The sequence below is a fragment of the Rousettus aegyptiacus genome, unplaced genomic scaffold (assembly GCF_014176215.1).
Source record: "Rousettus aegyptiacus isolate mRouAeg1 unplaced genomic scaffold, mRouAeg1.p scaffold_m13_p_11, whole genome shotgun sequence".
NCBI lineage: Eukaryota > Metazoa > Chordata > Mammalia > Chiroptera > Pteropodidae > Rousettus > Rousettus aegyptiacus.
Genome location: NW_023416286.1, coordinates 47,271,315 through 47,290,779, shown reverse-complemented (window position 1 = coordinate 47,290,779; position 19,465 = coordinate 47,271,315). Strand labels below are relative to the sequence as shown.

Genomic DNA, 19,465 nt, shown 5'->3' with positions numbered 1-19,465 from the left:
CAGTAATGAGATGGAGCCTGATTCTCTTCTACTGCTGGAGTAGAATCAGTCAGAGAAAGCCAGCTAAAACTGAAGGAACATAGGAAAATGTCTAGTTTCAGTTGATAATCACTCATCATACCAAGAACCAGGAAAATTTCAAAATGAATTAAAATAAGACAATTATCGAATGGCAACATCGAGGTGACAGAGATATTGGGGTTACTGGATAGAAATTTTAAAGTAGCCATGACAAAATTATTGGAGTGAGCAATTATGAACCTGCTTGAAATAAATGAAAAAAATAAAAGACCTCAGCAAAGAAATTGAGTTTAAGGAAAGAAATAGAAGATACAAAGAAGAACCAAATGGAATTTTTATATTAAAAAAAAAAATAACCAAAATAAAAGCTCAAAGAGTTGGTTTCACAGTAGAAGGGATGGGGCAGAGGAAAGAATCTCTGACTTGGAGGGAAAAAAAAAAAACAATTGAAATTACCTTTTCTAAACAATAGAGAGAAAGTAGACTTGGAAAAAATGCACAGAGCCTGAGGGACCTGGGGGACCAAAATAAAAATCAAACATGTGTGTCATAAGAGTTCCAGAAACAGAAAAGTAAGAGGGCAAGGCCGAAAACTACTCAAAGAAATAACTGAAAACTCCCCAAATTTGGCAAAAGACATAAACAGATTCAAGAAGCTGAGTGAACCCCAAACAGGATAACCGTGCCCCATCAAATCCATGCCAAATGCATCATGATTAAATTTCTGAAAATTAAAGACACACACACAAAATTTAGAAAGCTATAAGGGAAAAGCCATCTGACGACAGAAGATTTCTTATCAGAAAGTAAAAGAAAATTGTACATTATTTTTTAAATGATGAAACAAAAGCGTTGTCAACCTAGAATCCTAAATGTAGCAAAAACATCTTTTAGGAATGAAGGGAGAATCAAGACATTCTCAGATGAAGGAAAAGAAAAGTAAAATAATTTGCCGCCAGTAGATTTATCTTAAAAGGTTGGCTATAGGAAGTTTTCAAAACAGAAAGAGAACATTAAAAGAAGGTTTATTGGAGCACCATGAGGGAAGAAATAACACAGTAAACAAATTATAAGTAAATACTGTAGGCTTTCCTTTTCTTCTTGAGTTTTCCAAATTATGTTTAATGGTTGAAGCAAAAATTATCACATTGCCTAATATTGTTCCAAGTTTATATAGCTGAAAAAATTAAGACAATTATAAACAGAGGAAGATAAAAGGAGGTAAGGTTTCTATATTTCACTCAAACTGATAAAATGAGAACAAAGGATATGAAAAGCGATGCATATATAATGTAGTGTCTATGGCAACCAATAAAATGCTATATGAAGGGACATCAGAAATACTAAAATAAATCAAAATTGAATTCTAAAAAATGTTTAAGAACCCGCAGGAAAAGAAAACAGAGAAATGCAAAACAAGACAAACAGAAAAATGACAGACTTGAGCTCTAACATAGCAATAATTGCATGAAATGTAAATGGTCTTAACACACCAATTAAAAAACGGAGACTGACAGAGTGGGTTAAAAACGACTTAGCTATATACTAACTATAAAAAAAACTCACCTCAAATGCAATGATACAAGCAGGATGAATGGGAAATGATGAAAGAAGATATATCATGCAAATAGTAGCCAAATAAAGTGAGAGTGGCTATAATAATGTCATATAATATAGACTTCAGAGCAGAGAAAATTTAATTATAAAGAGTCAATCCACTGAGAAGATATAGCAATCCTAAATGTGTATGTGCCAAACAACAAAGCTGAAAATATGTAAAGTGAAAAGATAGACTTTAGAGGGGAAAGAGACAAATCTACAATTTTAGAGATTTCAATGTCCTTTTCTCAACAGCTGATAGAACAACTAAACAGAAAATCAGTGTGAATATAGAAGAACTCAACAATATCATCGACCAACAGGATGTCATTGACATTTGTAAAATATTTCATCTAACTACAGCAAAATACATTTTCTTTTTAAGTGTTCATGGAACATTGATCAACATAGACCATATTCTGGGCCATAAAATAAAGCTCGACAAATTTGAAAGAAAAGAAATCATACCGAGTGTTCTACAACCACAATGAATCAAACTAAAAATTAATAACAGAAAGATAACGGAAAAATCTCAAAACGTGAAAACTAAACAACACACTTCTAAATAATATATGAGTTAAAAAAGAAGCCTTAGGAAAATTTAAAATAATACATGAAACTGAATGAAGACAGAATATAACACTAAAATTTGTGAAAAACAGGTAAAGCCATGTTAACAGAAAAATTTACAGCACTAAATGAATATATTAAAAAAGAGGCAAAGTCTCAAATCAAGAATCAAAGTTTTTACTTCGAAAACTTAGGAAGGGCGGGGTGGGGAGCAAGCAGGAGGAAGAGGTAAAAGAGGAGAACCAATAAAATTAAAAACAAAAGCAAAAGCAAAAGAGGAAGTTAATGAAACAACAAAGAGCTGATTCTTTGAAAAGATCAATAATATTGACAAACCTATAGCAAGAGAGAAGATACAAATAACCAATATCAGGAATGAAATGTGGTATCACCACAGACCCTGTAGACATCAAAAAGATAATAGGAAAGTACTATACACAACTCTGCGTATATAAACATGACAACTTTGATGAAATGGACCACTTCCTCTAGTTTCACTGGAGAATTCTACCAAATGTTTAATGAAGAACTATAAATTATGTACTATATTATACAGAAAATAGAAGAGAACATTTCCCAACTGATTTTATAAGACTAGTATTATCCTTATGCCCAAACCAGACAAAGACAGTACCAAGAAAGAAAACTACAGACCAATATCCTTCACAAATATAGACCGAAATAGCAATCAAGACAGTGCAGGTATGGTGGCAGGATAAACACAGAGACCAATAGAACAGAATAAAAAGCCCAGAAATAGGCCCATGTTCTTATGCCCAACTCATTTTTTTGACAAAGGTACAAAGGAAATTCAAGGAAGCACAAAGGGCTTTTTCAATAAATGGAGCTGGAGCAACTGAACATCCATTGGCAAAAAAACAAACCTTGGCCTAAGTCTCATACTTTGTACAAAAAATTAACTCAAGGTAGATCATGGATTTAAATGTAAAAATATAAAACTTTTTGAAAAAAAAAAAAAAAACCATGAGAGAAAATCTACAAGATCTAGGGCTAGGCAAAGAGTTCTTAGACTTGACAGCAAAAGCACAATTTATAAAAGGAAAGAAAATGCTAAATTGGACTTTAACGAAATAAAATCTTCTGTTCTGTGCAAGCCATTGCGAAGGAGATGAAAAGACAAGGTACAACTGGAAGTATTTGAAAACCACAAATCTAACAAAAGACTAGTATCTAAGATAGATAAAAAACACTCAAAATAGCAAAAAAGCAAACAATCCAGTTAGAACACGGTCAAAAGACATGAAGAGACATTTCTCCATAAAGAATATAGAGATGGCAAATAAACACGTAGCAAAATGTTTAGTATCATTAGTCATTAGGGAAACGCAAATTAAAACCATAAGATACCACGACACACATAAAAAACATACCTAAAATAAAAAATAGTGATAATACCAAATGCTGGGGAGTATGCTGAGGAACTGGATCACTCATATGTTGCTGGTGGCAATGTAAAATGGTACAGCTGCTCTGGAAAACAGTTTGCCAGTTTCTTAAAAAACTAAACAAACAATTGCCATGCAACTCAGCAATTACACTCTTGGGCATTAATCTCAGAGAAATGGAAATTTATATTCACACAAAAATCCGTTTATAGCAGCTTTGTTCATAATAGCCCCAAACTAGAAACAATCCAGATGTCTTTCAACGAGTGAATGGTTAAACCAAGCGTGGTCCAGCCACACCATAGAATACTACTCTGCAATAAAACTCCTGATCCACATGACAACCTGAATGAATCTCCAGAGAACTGTGCAGAGTGAAAAGAGCCAAACTCAAAAGGTTATGTACTGTACAATTCCATTTATAGAACATACTTGAAGTGACAAAATTATAGAAATGGAGAATAGACGTGTAGTTTTCAAGGGTTCAGGAGGCTGTGGGGGGTGAGAGGGAGGTGGATGTGTCTATAAAAGGGTAACGGGAGGGATCCTTGTGGGGACAGAATGTTCAATGTGTCGTCTGTGTCAAGGTCAGCATCCCAGCGGTGATCCTGTGCTTTAGCTTGGCAAGATATTGCCATCGTCAGAAATTAGGTGAAGGGTACGTGCAGTCTCTCTGGATCATTTCTTATAACTGCATGTGAATCTATAGTTACTCCCCTCAAAAAGTTAATTTTAAAAGGAGAGAGGTCCCAGAGCTAAATGAGTTTGAGAAACACTGCCTGCTTGACCCCTATTAGAAAGCCGAGTTCACTTGAAAATCTCTAAATAAGTTCCTTGATAGGAAACATATTTAACTTCGCTTAACCCAATGCGTGCCGTTCCCCAGGATGTAGCTCAGTGTTAACCCAATGGGAGTTGTCTTCCTCAGACCTGGTTTCTCACAGTGGGTCCTGACTGACGATGTTAACACCAGCTGGGGGCTTGTGAGAGACCTTTTCCAGGCTACTAAAGCAGAATCTTTATTTCGGCAAGATCTTCAGGTGACCCAGGGCATGCTGTGGGAAATGCTAGCAGGGAGTGCTCCATCCAATGAAACACCATGAGCACCACTGTCCCGTTTGAGCCTTGATTGAGAAGGCGGGAAGGGGTTCAAGTGATTGGCTCAAGGTCACCTGTTATTAAGTGGCTGGATTGGACCCTCCAACCCACTTGGTGGGGCAAAAGGACCATGGCTGCTCAGCCAGCAAGTTCTCATCCCTGCCTCCCCGGTCCCATAGAAAAGCCCACCTGTCTTTCCGCACCCTCTTGCAGGCTCTCACTGCCCTTCGAGACACTCCACTTCTCCTACCATGGAAGAAATGGGTACGCTGGGTAGCTCCCCCAGACTCTTCGGGCCATGGCACTCTTTGTTCTGAAACTCTTCATTTCCTCCCCTCTTTAAACTATTACCAACCCCTTACTCTCTCTTGGCATCCTTTCCCAAACATTTGCTGAGCTCCTACTGTGGACTCGAACAGACAGACAAGGCTGTGACCTCCTGAAGCTGACACTTCCACTGGTCCCGGCATCCATAAATGTACCCCAGATGTGTCCCAGGTGTGCTCCAGGTATACCCAGATGTGCCCCAGGTGTCTTTAAGTTGTGCTCCCGGTGACTCCCAGGAGTGTCCCACGTATACTTCAAGTGTGTCCCAGATATGCCTCAGGTATGTTCCAGGTGTGCCCCTGCTGACTCTAAAGCACACTCCAGCTGTGCCCCAGGTGTGTCCTAGATGCATCCCTGGCCTCTTTATTCCCCTCTCATTCCTGCCTCTCTGTGTGTGGGGCGTCAGCACTAGGTATAGCTCGGGGGTCTCCTGCTTCCCTGTCCTAACGTCACCTGAACGCTTCCCTTGGCATTTTGGCTTTTCGAGCACAGTCCAGGTGAGAGAGGGAACTGATGTGGAGCTGACCCTCAGCAAGTGCCAGGGTCACCTTCGGTCCTAGAGCCAGCGGCGTGCCTTGGGAGCACAGCGGCTCTCAGTGCCAGGTCAGGACAAATGTTAGGCCTCACATACTGATCGGTTCCCCGGGCCCTGGTCTCACTGGGGGACACCCCAGGAAGCTGTTCACTATGGTTTCTCACTCTCTAAATTCCTATTATCAGCGGGTTTTCTTCTCTTGCTACTTTTCCCTAAGAAGAAAATGAAATACACTAGGAAAAACAACCGGCCATCTTTATAAACTAATGTTTCTCCTGGGGCTCCCTTCTCCCTTCGGTTCAGCCTTGAGTCCCCTCGAGGAAGCAAACAGGAGGTCTGCCTGGCTGCCGAGACCAGAGGGCTACAGGGCAGCTCAGAATGACTCTGAAGCTCTGGGACTTCAGTGAGGTGCACCTGGGGGTCCCAGGGTCTGTCAAGACAGAGGCAGCTTCAGAGGAAGGAGTAGGCCGGCCGGCCATCTAATCCTTCTGGGAGCGGCTTAGGGGATTGTCTTTTTCTGGCACCTGCTCGTTACCCTGAATGTGTCCTCCATAACCCCGGGCTGGGATTTAGCCTGAGCTGTCAGCTGGGTTACCTGGGTGCTCCTGGTGTGGCCCCCAGTCATCCTTGTACTGGCCGGGACTCCTCCTGCCCCTAGCGCCAAGAAGGGGCACAGGCCAAGGACAGTGCGTTAGGCCCACTCTGGACACGGGTGCTAAGGGCTAGCCTATGGCCTCTGGTGCCTGAGGCGGCAGGTGTACTCCAGGATGGATTTCGGGTCCTTGGAGACAGTGGTCGCCAACTCTGCCTTCATCGCCGCCCGGGGCAGCTTCGATGGGAGCAGTGCCCCGTCCTCCCGGGATAAGAAGTACCTGGCCAAGCTCAAGCTGCCTCCTCTCTCCAAATGTGAGAGCCTCCGGGACGGCCTGAACCTGGAGTTCCAGAGTTTGTGCTCGGAGCAGCCCATCGGCAAGCGGCTCTTCCAGCAGTTCCTGAAGGCCGATGAGAGGCACGTGCCGGCCCTGGAGCTCTGGAAGGACATCGAGGATTACGACACAGCCGATGACGACCTCCGGCCGCAGAAGGCCCAGGCCATCCTGGCTGAGTACCTGGACCCTCAGGCCAAACTCTTTTGCAGCTTCCTGGATGAAGGAATGGTGGTGAAGGTCCGGGAGGGGGTTGTGGCAAGCGGGGACGGGCTCTTCCAGCCCCTCCTGCAGGCCACCCTCGCCTACCTGAGCCAGGCCCCATTCCAAGAATACCTGGACACCCTGTACTTCCAGAGGTTCCTGCAGTGGAAGTGGCTGGAGGCCCAGCCCACAGGAGAGGACTGGTTTCTGGACTTCAGGGTCCTGGGGAAAGGTGGCTTTGGGGAGGTGTCGGCCTGCCAGATGAAGGCGACTGGCAAGATGTATGCATGTAAAAAGCTTAATAAGAAGAGGCTGAAGAAGAGGAAGGGGTACCAGGTGGGCAGCACAGCCGTTCACAGTGGAGGGCGCGCTCTTAGCTCTGGTGACTGGGTGGGTCAGTGGGTGGGGAGGGTCCTCAGCTGCCTTGTCCAGCTCCACGCTGTACCCTGCAGCAGGCTGGCTGGCTCGCTTCGCTCACCTTGCCTTTTGGACACAGACCCCTCCTGTCATGCAGCTGTTGGCTGGCGTCTAGTTCATCTACATCTCTTTGTCCTGAGTCAGCCCTGTCTGAGCTAGACAGCCGAGCCGAGTGCCTGGTACAGGGCAGAGTGGCGGGAGGAGTTGGTGTTTGGGCTTTGTGGTCCTCCCGGCCTGTGACTCAGCTTGTCCAACTGCTCTTAACATGAGCCTCACAGTGCACACAAATGGGGTTTGCCGACATCCCTCCTTAGAGAGCCTTCACATTTGTTGGTGTGGATGATGCTCCACATTTTATTATCCTTCTAGTTTTTTTTTTTTTTTTTTTTTAACGACACCACCAAGTACAGTAGTAGTGTTGGGGGAGGCTGTGGGAAATTGTTCTCCAGTTCTTTACTCCAACTTTCTGAAACTTACCCACACCCTGGCTTTTGCTGTGATGGACAACACCCGGGGAATGGAGCCAGGGCTGGTGCCGGTCCTTTATGTGAGGCCGAGCCTGTCCGTGATGCGGGTGTGAGCTGTTCCCCTAGTACAGCTGTTTCCCAGGGCCAGGGAGTGAACGGAGGCACAGGCAGGTGGCTCTGAGTGGGGTCTGCTCTCTTTAACTGGAGTCAGACCCCCTTTAGGCAGGATCAGCGAAAGCTGCTTAATGTCTTAGGAACTCATCTCCCAGCCTCACGTTCTGTCCTCATGGCTCTTTGTCCCTTTCCCACTGCAGAGTGCAGACTGTGTCGGAGACAAATGCAGTTTTTGGGGGCATATGGCAGCTACCACAGAGCACCCCTCCCCAGGGGGTTACCTCACGTTGCTCTCCCCCATGGGACTTTGGGCGGAAGTAGTTATTCCTCACAGCTGTCTGCCTGTGATTTTAGCTCAACAATTAGAGCGCTGCCATCTCTCCTCTCCTGAGTTCAGGACCTTCCTTGAACTTTATACACAGTAGAGTCAACCTAAAATCTTCCCGTGTGGTGTGGATAGAAAGGGGCCTTCTCCAACATCAAGGATTCCTCCTTCAGAAAGGGAAGCTGCTTTCCTTGTCCAAACACAACTTTTAAAAGCATGCTAGATGGACTTTATGACATTTAAAAATAAAGATAGAAAAAGAACAGAGATGCAGGTTGGCTCGGGTCCTCGGCTATCCTCTGCTGTCCAGAGAAAAGGGGCTGAGACTGCAACAGGGCAAGCTGGTTAGATGTAGGGAAGGACTGACTGGAAAGTCAGTCAAAGGATGTGCTGGAAACTTCACCTGGCATTTTTAAGACTTGTTAGCTGAAGCTGCCCTTGCTAAAGGCTCTGGGAAACTGGAAGTCCTCTGTACATGATGAATTTGAACGTAAGATTTTATCCCTGAAATGGTGTGAGTGAAGCATATTTATAAGTTATTTGCAATAACTTTGTGCAAACTACTTTAAAAATATATTTGCAACTCTGTTTCTAGTTTATCGTGACATTTTATGACTTGTGGGACTTGGTCTTTTATGACAATGCCACTTCTCTGCCTAAACCTGGATACTTTTCAACATCTTGCTTTTCAGGGTGCTATGGTAGAGAAGAAGATTCTAGCAAAAGTACACAGCAGGTTTATAGTTTCTCTGGCCTATGCGTTTGAAACCAAAACTGACCTCTGTCTGGTGATGACCATCATGAATGGAGGCGACTTAAGGTAAACAGGGGTTCTTTCTTCCATGTGGGAGCTGGGACTGGGAGGGCTAGAGTGGTCAAGTTTTGGTCCCTGGGTCCCAGTGGGGCTCCTTCCTGCCTGCGGGGCACACGGTGACATTTGATGTGCCCTCGTTGAAATCCTCCGCTCTTTGTCTTCTGGTTGCTGATGCTTGAAATGATGCATCCTTAGTCCCATGTGAAATTAGGCTCTCTAGACCATAGGTTTGTGTGGATGGTGGGAAGCAGTGAATGGGGTGGGTAGCAGGGTCATGTGGTGCTAGTTGGATGGATGAATAAAGAGGCGGGTGGGACCTCATAGGGGTTGAGGCCTTGTATTAAGAGGAATATAAATGAAGACAAACTTCATCAACAGCCCGCTCTTGGGGATGATGGAAGAGCTGGGAATGTGACGTGGCCAACCTTGGGAACCTTGGCTTTGTCATCCACTGGAGGAGAGAATGGGGGGCTTCAGTTCTGTACAGTGCCTGGATCTGCCAGGGATCTGAGGGCCTGGCCCTGGGCTCCCAGGAGAACCAGATTACTGGCTTCAGAGAGGAAAAGATCCACTTGCTGGCTGGGCAGCCTCACCACTCTGGCCTCAGTGTACTGGTTTGTAAAATGGGAATAGAGAATATCACAGGGGCTCAAATGTCGTTGTGGAGTGCAGGCTGACACATGTGGGACACTTAGAAGAGTGTCACAGTCACTCGCACACGAGGGGGCGTTGCCGTCAAGGCTATTTGCAAGGCCTGCACTGCTATTATCTCTTCTAGTTTCACCTCCAGGGAACTTTGCCAGGTAAGTTGGTTGGCTCCATTTTCCAGATGAGGAGTCTAAGGTCTCGACTAAGTGACCTATGTGGAGTCTAAGGTCTCGACTAAGTGACCTATGTGGAGTCTAAGGTCTCGACTAAGTGACCTATGTGGAGTCTAAGGTCTCGACTAAGTGACCTATGTAAAGTTACACAGAAGAGGGTCAGAAGGGTCTAGGAAGTGCAAATAACATGACAGGGTGGAAATGATCATGATACTATACTATACTACATTATACTATCCCATACTACACTATACTACACTATACTGTATACTATAATAAATTATACTGCATATAGTAAACTAAAATATACTATGTCACACTATAATACACTATACTACATTATACTATATTAAAAAAAACCTATACTATACTATAGTATACTACACTCTACTATACTATACTGTACTATACTATACTATACTGTATTATACTACACTCTACTATACTATGCTATACTATACTATACTATACTATACTATACTATACTATACTATACTGTAATATAAATGTAACATGAAAGCCATTTTCGTTATCATTCCAGCTGTCTCATGCTCAGGCTGATTTGAGTGTTTCTCTATTTTTTTTCTTTTAAGTTTTCTGGTCTGCCTCTATTATCCCATGTTGCTGTTCAGTTTAAGTAATTTATTTCCATTTATTCGTTAATGTGGTAGTGGGAAACACGACGGGAAAGTTACAGGAGAGGCCGGGGGCTGGGAGGGAGGCCCTGCTGCGGGTCCCCTGAGGAGTCTGTGTGTTCGGGCCGGGGGAAGTAGCCAACACTCGCGTGGCTCTGTGTTAGCTACTTTTATATTCGAGGTCACGCAGGCTGCTCGTGTGGACCGCCTCTGCCTTCCTCCACCCTTGCACGTTCGATCGGTCAACCGGTGATGGTGACATGGCTCTGGGGCCCATCTCCCGGCCTCTGCAGGCCAGGTCTGGAGAGGAGAGAGAGAGGAGCGCACTTCGCTGCCCTGTTTCTCTCCTCTGGTACTTGTGGTGAAGGGTCTGTGAGGACACGGGGTCATGGCATTGCCACAGGCTCTTCAGGCTGGACAGTGAGGCCCCAAGATGACCGCTTTGCTGACACAACGTGGTATTTTGAGGCCCTCACTATTTTCCCAAGATTTTACTTCCGTCAATACTGTGGTCACCCTCTTGTGGTTGTGCCAGAAAAGCATAGGCCTCCGCATAGTCTGCCTCCAGGTACCACATCTACAACGTGGATGAGGAGAATCCCGGCTTCCAGGAGCCTCGCGCCATCTTCTACACGGCCCAGATCATCAGTGGCCTGGAGCACCTGCACCAGAGGGCCATCGTCTACCGAGACCTCAAGCCTGAGAACGTGCTCCTGGACAACGACGGTGAGACGCCTCCTCTCCCCTGGCCTCCCCTCCCACCTTCCCCCCAGCCCTACTTGCCTCTGTGGCTCCATGGGTCACCTATAGGGGGATGGGCTGCTTTTGATAAGTGCTCGTCAGAGCTTTATTTATTATCTTTTAACATTAATTTACTTTTTAATTGAAGAAATGATTTAAATTTTTCTCCCCATCGACCTCCCTCCTCCCCCCTTTCCACTACCCTCTGGTTCATCAGAGCTTTAAGCAGCATGAAGACACATCTTAAGTTTGTTCCTCCATTTTGCGATAGAACAGCATTGTCTCCAGATGAAGATTTTGGATGGACTTCGGTGAAAAGTGGTGTATAATTAGGCACCTAGGTTTATAGGGAGTTAATCCAGGATGTCTATTGTGCTTGGAACTATTGGTAAACAGTTGATATTTTATGGCCAAATCCTCACTCTGTCACTCTTTTCTTTTTGCTTCCTGTGTGAAGTCACTTTCATTCCCTCTGGACTTTGGATGGGGAGCAGAGGCACTTGGGTGCTGAGGCCTTGGGCTCCTCTGCCTCGGAGTGTGCATGTATGCGAGCCGGTGTGGTTATGTGTGGATGTACATGTACATATGTGCACATAAGTGTAAGCATGTACATTTGTGCATGCACATGTGTGCATGTGTGCAGAGGCTGGATCTTGGCTCCTGCAGGCTCTTGCAGGCTCCAGCAATACCAGGTGCCTTTGTCTCCTGGAGCCGCATGTAATCTCAGCCCATGTTTGTTTTTCAGGCAATGTTAGAATTTCTGACCTTGGACTGGCCGTGGAGCTAAAGGAAGGGCAGACCAAGACCAAGGGCTATGCAGGGACTCCAGGTAAGGGCCTGAGAGCAAGGGGTAGGGTAGCCTGTCCCAGGGGGCAGGGCAAGGCTCTGGAGGTCCTGGGGGTCACCGTGGCTGGGGAGATGACAGGGGAGGGCAGAGGTTTTGTAGGGGAGCGGCTCCCTCATCCCTCAGAATGAAAAATCAAGGGGGCTGGCTAGTGTGCTTGCACAGCTGCTGCACAAGCTTGCACCCACTGTGGGGACAACCCCTCCCCACCTAAAACTCACTATTTGTTGTGACACGCTGCACCCTCTATGGTGAAAGCTTTTGCCTTCAATGGCTTTCTTGTTTTGTGTCACAGAATCCTCCCAATCCTTGGACTTTGGGCTCTTTTGGGGTTGGTACCTGTCACTATAGTGAGTCTGTCCTCATCTGTGGCTTTACTTAGGGAAAGATCCTATCCTGAATTTTCTAGATCCTCAGCCAAATCTATGAAGTTCACTCCTAGATGTGAGTCTATGAGTGGAAACACCACTCATGTATTTCCAGGAGACCCAGATCATTAGGAGAAAGCCCCAGAAGACCTCAAAGCCAGGATTTAAACTAATTTGACCTCAAGATTACTGCTGACCCTGTTTCTGCCGAGTGCGAGGGCTGCACCCGCCACCAGAGGTCCCCATAGGCTCTCGCTGTGGCTGCCAAGCCTCTGCATTACTCTGAAGAGAGAGACTGCAGCTTTCCAGGCCCGAGGTTCTCTTGACCTGTGAGTGAGGACATTGCCCTGAGCATCTGGGGTCATGAGCAGGGAATGACTCTCAAATAGCTGCAGCAAATTAAGGTGTAAGAAGGCTGGGGTATCCAGCAAAGCCACAGGGGCTGCCTTCTAGATCCTTCTCCTGGTCCCTGGGCATCCTCCCAACCCTAGGCTCCACCTAGAGCCAGAGCCTCTGAACCTCTACAATTGACTGTAAAACAGGGGACTCACTTTGGATAGTGCTGTGCCAGCCCAGGGGGACATGTAGTGGAAATATCAGGCATTCTCTCTGTCCCCAGTAATTTTCCAACCTAGAGGGGAAGATGAGTCAACATGCAGAAGAATTAGTAACTAGACTAAGGTAGTAGTCATTCATTCTTTTATTCATTCATTCACACGACAACTATCTGTTGGCACTTGCTTTGTCCCGGGAGTTACATAAGACCCCCGGGATACAAAAAGATGTAACTTTTGGGACCGAGTTGAATGAAGTAGACTACGGGTGCCTGTGGTCTTGCTGCTCTGTTTTAATCTAGAAATTGTGGTCAGTTGGACATGCCTTTCTCACAGAGTCTGGACAGTAATATAAGTCCCTGAAAAGCAGAACTTACAAAGGGGCAATCAGGGCCAGGAGGTTCTATGGAATTTGACTCTTGTAATCTCTTCGGGGAGAATCGATTCTTAGGTCACATCAACTTGGTCGGTGTTGCCAAGAACGTCTCCCTCTTGGAAGCTTACCATGAACATGGGGATATTGAAGGAACAGAAATAAATGGACACAATTAGCTTCACTTACCTCAGACTGTCTAAAGTCATCCAAGCACAGAAGCCACCCCATGCCAGCCCGTAATCCCTCCCCCTGGTGCCAGGGGAGAGAACTATGGCCCCCAGAAACTGGCTTGTTTACCTTTCCCAGGGCCGGCCTCTATGTGGTGGCAGTTAGGAAGTTAGAGAGTTGGGAGGCCCAAAGCTTGCTGACTTTCAAGATGTGGAGCTTAGCACATGGCCCCAACTCCCCGAATGTGGCATGTACCCGGCATGGGAGCAGTTGAGACAATGGTGGGCATCCGACCTGCTCCTGGAAGGTGGATTCCTCCAGACACAGACATCTGACAAGTTCTTACTTGCTTTGCTGAACTTGGCATTTTTTCTTTAAATCAGAGACAGAGGAACAAAGCACATGGTTAGGAACATATGAGTCACACAGCACAGTATGTGGGCACAAGGACCCAATACTGGGCTGCACAGGTGGACTTTAGGCCCCAAGATGATCTGTCTCTGTGAACTAGGAGAGTCACCTATATATACTTCCTCACCCATTAAAAGGTCACGATTACCCCCCACCGAGATAAAATTGGAAGTGAGAAGATAATGGAAAATGTCTTAAAAATAAGAGGGAAAATGATTTCCCAACTAGAATTTATACTCAACCCAACTATTAGTTAAATATTGAGGCACAATAAATAAAGGCATATTCAAACACGAAAGTTCTGAAGAACTTACTTCCTTAGCATCCGTTTTTTCAGGAAGCTACCTTACCAAAATAAGGGAGTCAACCAATGAGTGGTGTATCTGGGAGGGAGAACACAGAGAGGCAAAGGGTTTCAGGATGACAGGAAGATTCTAGGCTGCTGGCTGCACATCAGAATCCAGATTAGAGAATACGGTAAGAAGGTTCCAAGAGACCTTCTCACGAGGATAAAATTGATAAATTATTTACTATATCAGAACATGACAGGGATTAGAGAATTGTCTGAGAATTTAGGGTCACATTGACAATGAGGACATAGATAACTAAACAAATGAAAGAAAAGATAAGGCAACCTGGGAAAACCAATGAAAATACGTCAGGAAGGACACATAAATGGGGTTTAGTTTGGGGTCAGTAGGGGATAGTGTGAGCTGAGTGCTGACCAGCCAGATGATGTAGCAGGACGGGGAGGACGGAACGCGTCTGCGTGGCCGTGGAGGAGAGAGGGACAGAGCTTCAACTTCCAGAGCAGGGAGTCAAGCGAGGAGGCCCCCAGGGGACTTGCGAAACTTGCAATGTAAGTATGTGATTTAGAGGATATTATGGATATTAATTCTAAAATAACCAGCTCAAACGATTCTGAGATGAAGATGAGGTGAAGAAGGAGGGGTCAGGGCACTATTATTTTTAGAAACAGGCCTTGTAGAATTAGCTAATTCTTAATACGCCTGCATAATTTCGGTACAGATGAAAACTGAGTTACAGAAAGACGATTAGGTGGATTAGCAGTGGGTTTAACCACTATACCAACGGACGATGTAGTGATTGGGAGGTCAGATGCCTGGGTTTGAATCCTACTTCATTACCTTTTATCAATGTTTCTGTGAGCAAGGTAGTTCTCTTATGATAGGGAAAAGTAATGGCACCTACTTCTTGGTGTTATAAGGCTTAAAGGAGATCACTTTGCACCTTCACCTGGAACACAGTAAGCGTGGAATAGGGGTCAGCTAGAATAAGTGCTACTGATGGGTGCCAATACCTGGACTCACATAAGTCAAAAACAAGGCCTCCTTGAGTGCCAGTAGCCTGGCCTTCGTGGGCACCCCTCAGCTTCGGCCTGAAGTGTGGCCCCTGAGACAGTACCCTCCCTCTTTGGAATATCTTAGTTTATATCTTTTGTGCCATTTCAGGAAGCATCCTATAGTGCCTGTCTCTGTAACCCTTACTCCACACACACCCATGACCCCACAGGTCTCACTTGTGTGTGAGACCACCACTCTGTCTGTCATGAGGTACCGAAGGGAAGAAGAGGCTTCGCACCACGTGTGGAGAGCATGGTTCTCAACCAGGGCTCAATCGGCAATTCTGGAGACATTTTTGGTCGCCATGACTGAGGGACGCTAACTGGTGGGTGGAGGCCAGGGATGCTGCTCAGCACCCTATAGCGCACAGGGCAGTCCCATCACAGAGAATTTTCTGCCTCAGATATCATAGTGCGAGAACCCTGCACTATGTGCACGTGGGAGCATCAGTTAAGTGACGACCAGGGTAGGGTAAGTGCTCACTGCCATGCAGCTGTGTCTCTGAGTGTGCCCTATGCTCTGGCCCGGCAGGTTTCATGGCCCCCGAGCTCCTGCGGGGCGAGGAGTACGATTTTTCCGTGGATTACTTTGCCCTGGGGGTCACGCTATATGAGATGATTGCGGCCAGAGGACCCTTCCGAGCCCGGGGAGAGAAGGTAGGAGGTGGCCCAGCCAGTGTCCCTGCAGCTGTTCTGGGGTTGACCCTCCTTGTTGGGGGATATGCTCAAATCTTAAGCACTAGGTTTCTTGTGGTAGGTCTTTTCCGAGCAGAGGAGAAGGGACACAGACTTCATCTCACGTAGGTCCCGACACTAAGGAGCATTTCAGGTGCTTTCCAAACACACTGCCATGATCAGCGCTCAGTACCACCTGCCCTGCCTCACCTAGCCGCCTGGTCCCTTTGACAACCTTCATGCCTTTCACTGCAGGTGACTGCTAAGAACCTTCTTTCATGATGCTAAGAACCTGCAGGCCCTGAACCAGGCATAGCACAGCAACTTTTCTGAATGTTTTGGAGAAAAGTAGACATCGCATGCTACACCATGACCCCTGGCCTTCCACTATCCTCTGTGGTCTACCCCAGGCATCTCTGTGAACTGGGAATGAGGAGGCTGGATGAGAAAGGAGGCACCTCTGGGGGCCTGGTGTGAATGGCAGTCTTTAGATGTGGCCCCTCTCTTGCCTATTCCCACTGCCCCTTGGCCTGTATGCAGGTCACGCTCACCACTTTCTTTTGCCTGGACCTTCCAGTGTGTCCACACCCCCTCCACACACACCGGATCCCCACTCCTGTCCCTTAGGACAAGTGTGAAACAAATTATGTCCCCAATATTCCAAGGGCAGAGAGTCCCCACATGACTAAAACAATAAGTTACTCTGTGTCTCTGCAACTCCACCTTGAACTCTAGTAACCAATTCTTTCTCCTGACTTCCAACAGCTCAGAAGAACAAAGTAAAACAAAACGGTATGAGATCCACATGCAGGTAGACAGCCTTAGGCCACGCTAGAAGCTCCCAACTCTCACCTCAGCTTTCGCTGATCCCACAGCCCCAACCACAACCCCTGTTCTCTGCGTGTGAGTGAGCATGGTGAACTTCTGTGAGATGTGCATAGTGACCCAGCAGAGGTCCATTTGTACTATAGAACCCTACCTTGGTAGCAACAAGAAAGAGGGAACCTAGGTATACTTATAACACGAATGGGTCTCAAACCTGTAACATGGAATGAAAGAGGCCAGACACGGAAAAGTAACTCTGAATGATTTCATTTCCAGGAAATTTTAGAAAAGCCATATCTAATCTCTCATGAGAGGAAATGTGTCAGTGTTTTCCTGAGGTAGGGATGGAGATGGGCTGCAGAGGACACAGGGTACTTTGGGGCAATAGTGGGAGGTCTCCATGGAGACTGACCAAAACCCTTCACTGGGGTCACTGAAGATAGAGCTTTGTGGTATGTAAATTATACTCCACAGAGCTGATTCAAATTAAGGTGTTGTAGACACTCCCTCAGGTTTCTATCCAGTTAGAAGACCTCTCTGCCAGCTCAGGTCTATAAAGTTGACTTTTTATTTTTTGTTATTCTTCTTTCTCCATTGGGTAAGGAATAATTATGTAATTTGCCAAGGCATCAGCCAGAGTTCCCTAAACTACACTGCACCCCAACTTTGACTGGCATCTTTAGGGTTTCCTCCTTTGACTTGAGATATTGAGTCTTTTAACTGCTACTATTTGGGGAAGAGGTGCACACTCAGGTGTTTACTGTCACCTCCGCCCCAGTATGGGTGAGGGCAGGCTTCTTCCTGTGAGGAGTGCTAGCCGGAGCACCAGCAGGGGCTGCCCAATTTCCTGGAGTCTGACGTGCCAGCTCTGGCCTCACTGGTGGGTTCCCAGGGATTTAACGTGATATGTATCCCACTGCACAGGTGGAGAACAAGGAACTCAAGCAGAGGATCCTCTCAGAGCCAGTCAAGTACCTGGACAAGTTCAGCCAGGCCAGCAAGGACTTCTGTGAGGCACTGCTGGAGAAGGACCCAGAGAAGCGCCTGGGGTTTAGAGACGGGACTTGTGATAGGCTCCGTGCCAACACCCTCTTTAAAGACATTAACTGGAGACAGCTTGAGGCTGGTACTGTCAGCGTGCTTGTGGATCTGGGGGGGAATAAAGGGGATGGGTCTGTTAGGTGACTCTTGCTTGCCATTGGCGTCTCCTAGGTTTAGCTCGATGTCAGCAGAGTAGGAACAGCCTGGGTGATGCTCTCCCAATAGCTGCCCTTGCACCACGTAACACCACCACTCTCTACTGCTCTGTTCATCCTCCACACACCCCAGGACTGGGTGTTAATTGATTAGATCTTTTGGGAAACCTGCTGGAGGACGGTAAAGTTTGGATGGGATATGTAGTGAATATGCTGACTTACCTTTGAACTAAAGACCCAAACCTGCTGTTTTCCATTTCTACACCCTATTCTTTCAAGGAGCTCATGATTGCTCAAGCTGTTTCCTTGGGAGCAATTCATTCATTCAACCAGTATTTGTTACCAAGTGTCATGTGCAAGATCTATGTGTGTACATGTGTGTGCTTGTGTGCATGTGTGTGCTTGTGTGCATGTGTGTGCTTGTGTGCATGTGTGCATTTGTGCACGTATGTCTGAGAGAGAGAAGTGTAGGACATAGCCAACCCCCACCCCCCAGAACCTACAGATAGGATATGTAAACATGTGACTAGACGGAAGGGCCCCAAGATGACAGAGCTGTGTGTAGTACATGCCCCAATAAGAAAAGTTACTTTTGCAAGGAAAGTTCAGAACAGAGGCAGCTCCCGCTTGATCTAAAGGTGGGCTCTGCCAGGGAGAGTTGTCAAGACTGGTCCAGGATGGGGTGAGGTCAGTAGCTCTGAGAGATCAGAACCAAGAGACGCTGGAGCTAGGATGTTAGTCCTGAGGATGCTGCAATGGTGCGGCAGCCCAGGGTTCTAGTGCTGAGAGGGGAGACAAAGTGAGAGGCGAGAGGAGGGAAGGGTTAATCTAGGTGGGGGTCCTGGGTGACTGAAGTTCTGCATCTGGTGACTGGATAATCACAGGTCCTGAGCAGGTTAGAAAGAAAAGCTTGCTTTGGGAAGAAGATGTGGGGTTCAGCTCTGGGAATGTTGGTTCTAGGTGTCCAATCTGCACACAGCAATGCCTGGGGAGGCTAACACTAGAGCACGGGTGTGGGGCCTGCAGAGAGGGTGTGTACGGCAGCCTGTGGGGAGGAGATGGGGAGGGGAGAGAACATGCTGTCCTTCGTGACAAGGCTCTGCGGGGGATGCCCAGGACCCTCTCGGATGTGCTGTTTGTTAGTGGTCAGGATACTCCAGGAAGGGCAGCAGTGAGACTGAGGCAGAGCAGATTCTCAGCAGATGCCTGTCTTATGCTGTGTGTTCTGTCTTCTGACAGGAATGCTGATACCGCCGTTCATCCCAGACTCCAAAACTGTCTACGCAAAGAACATCCAGGACGTAGGGGCCTTTTCCACGGTCAGAGGTGTGGTCTTCGACAAAGCGGATACAGAATTCTTCCAGGAATTTGCCACTGGCAACTGCTCCATTCCCTGGCAGGAGGAGATGATTGAGACAGGCATCTTTGGGGACCTGAATGTATGGCGTGCTGACGGGCAGATGCCCGATGACATGAAGGGGGTCACTGTGAATGAGGCTGCTCCCTCGTCCAAGTCAGGAATGTGTCTGGTTTCCTAGAGGTGGAGGAAAAGGAACCTTCCTCTTCTGCCTGCGGGGACAAACACGCCTTTACGAGTCAGCCAAGCCCACTGTGGTGACGGGCAGCTCTCTGGGCCAGGCCACCGGTGTGACTGAGACTCTCACA

The 19,465-nt window shown here is 46.6% G+C and overlaps 1 protein-coding gene across 1 annotated transcript; it reads left to right on the top strand.

Annotated features, from left to right (window-relative positions):
* The first annotated feature begins 6,224 nt into the window (after nucleotides 1-6,224).
* GRK1 (G protein-coupled receptor kinase 1) lies at nucleotides 6,225-19,465 on the top strand. Its single transcript, XM_016151971.2, has 7 exons — nucleotides 6,225-7,022; nucleotides 8,702-8,829; nucleotides 10,848-11,005; nucleotides 11,766-11,849; nucleotides 15,637-15,761; nucleotides 17,529-17,730; nucleotides 19,040-19,465. The coding sequence occupies exons 1-7, from the start codon at nucleotides 6,324-6,326 to the stop codon at nucleotides 19,336-19,338; spliced, it is 1,695 nt and encodes a 564-aa protein (XP_016007457.1). The 5' UTR covers nucleotides 6,225-6,323; the 3' UTR covers nucleotides 19,339-19,465.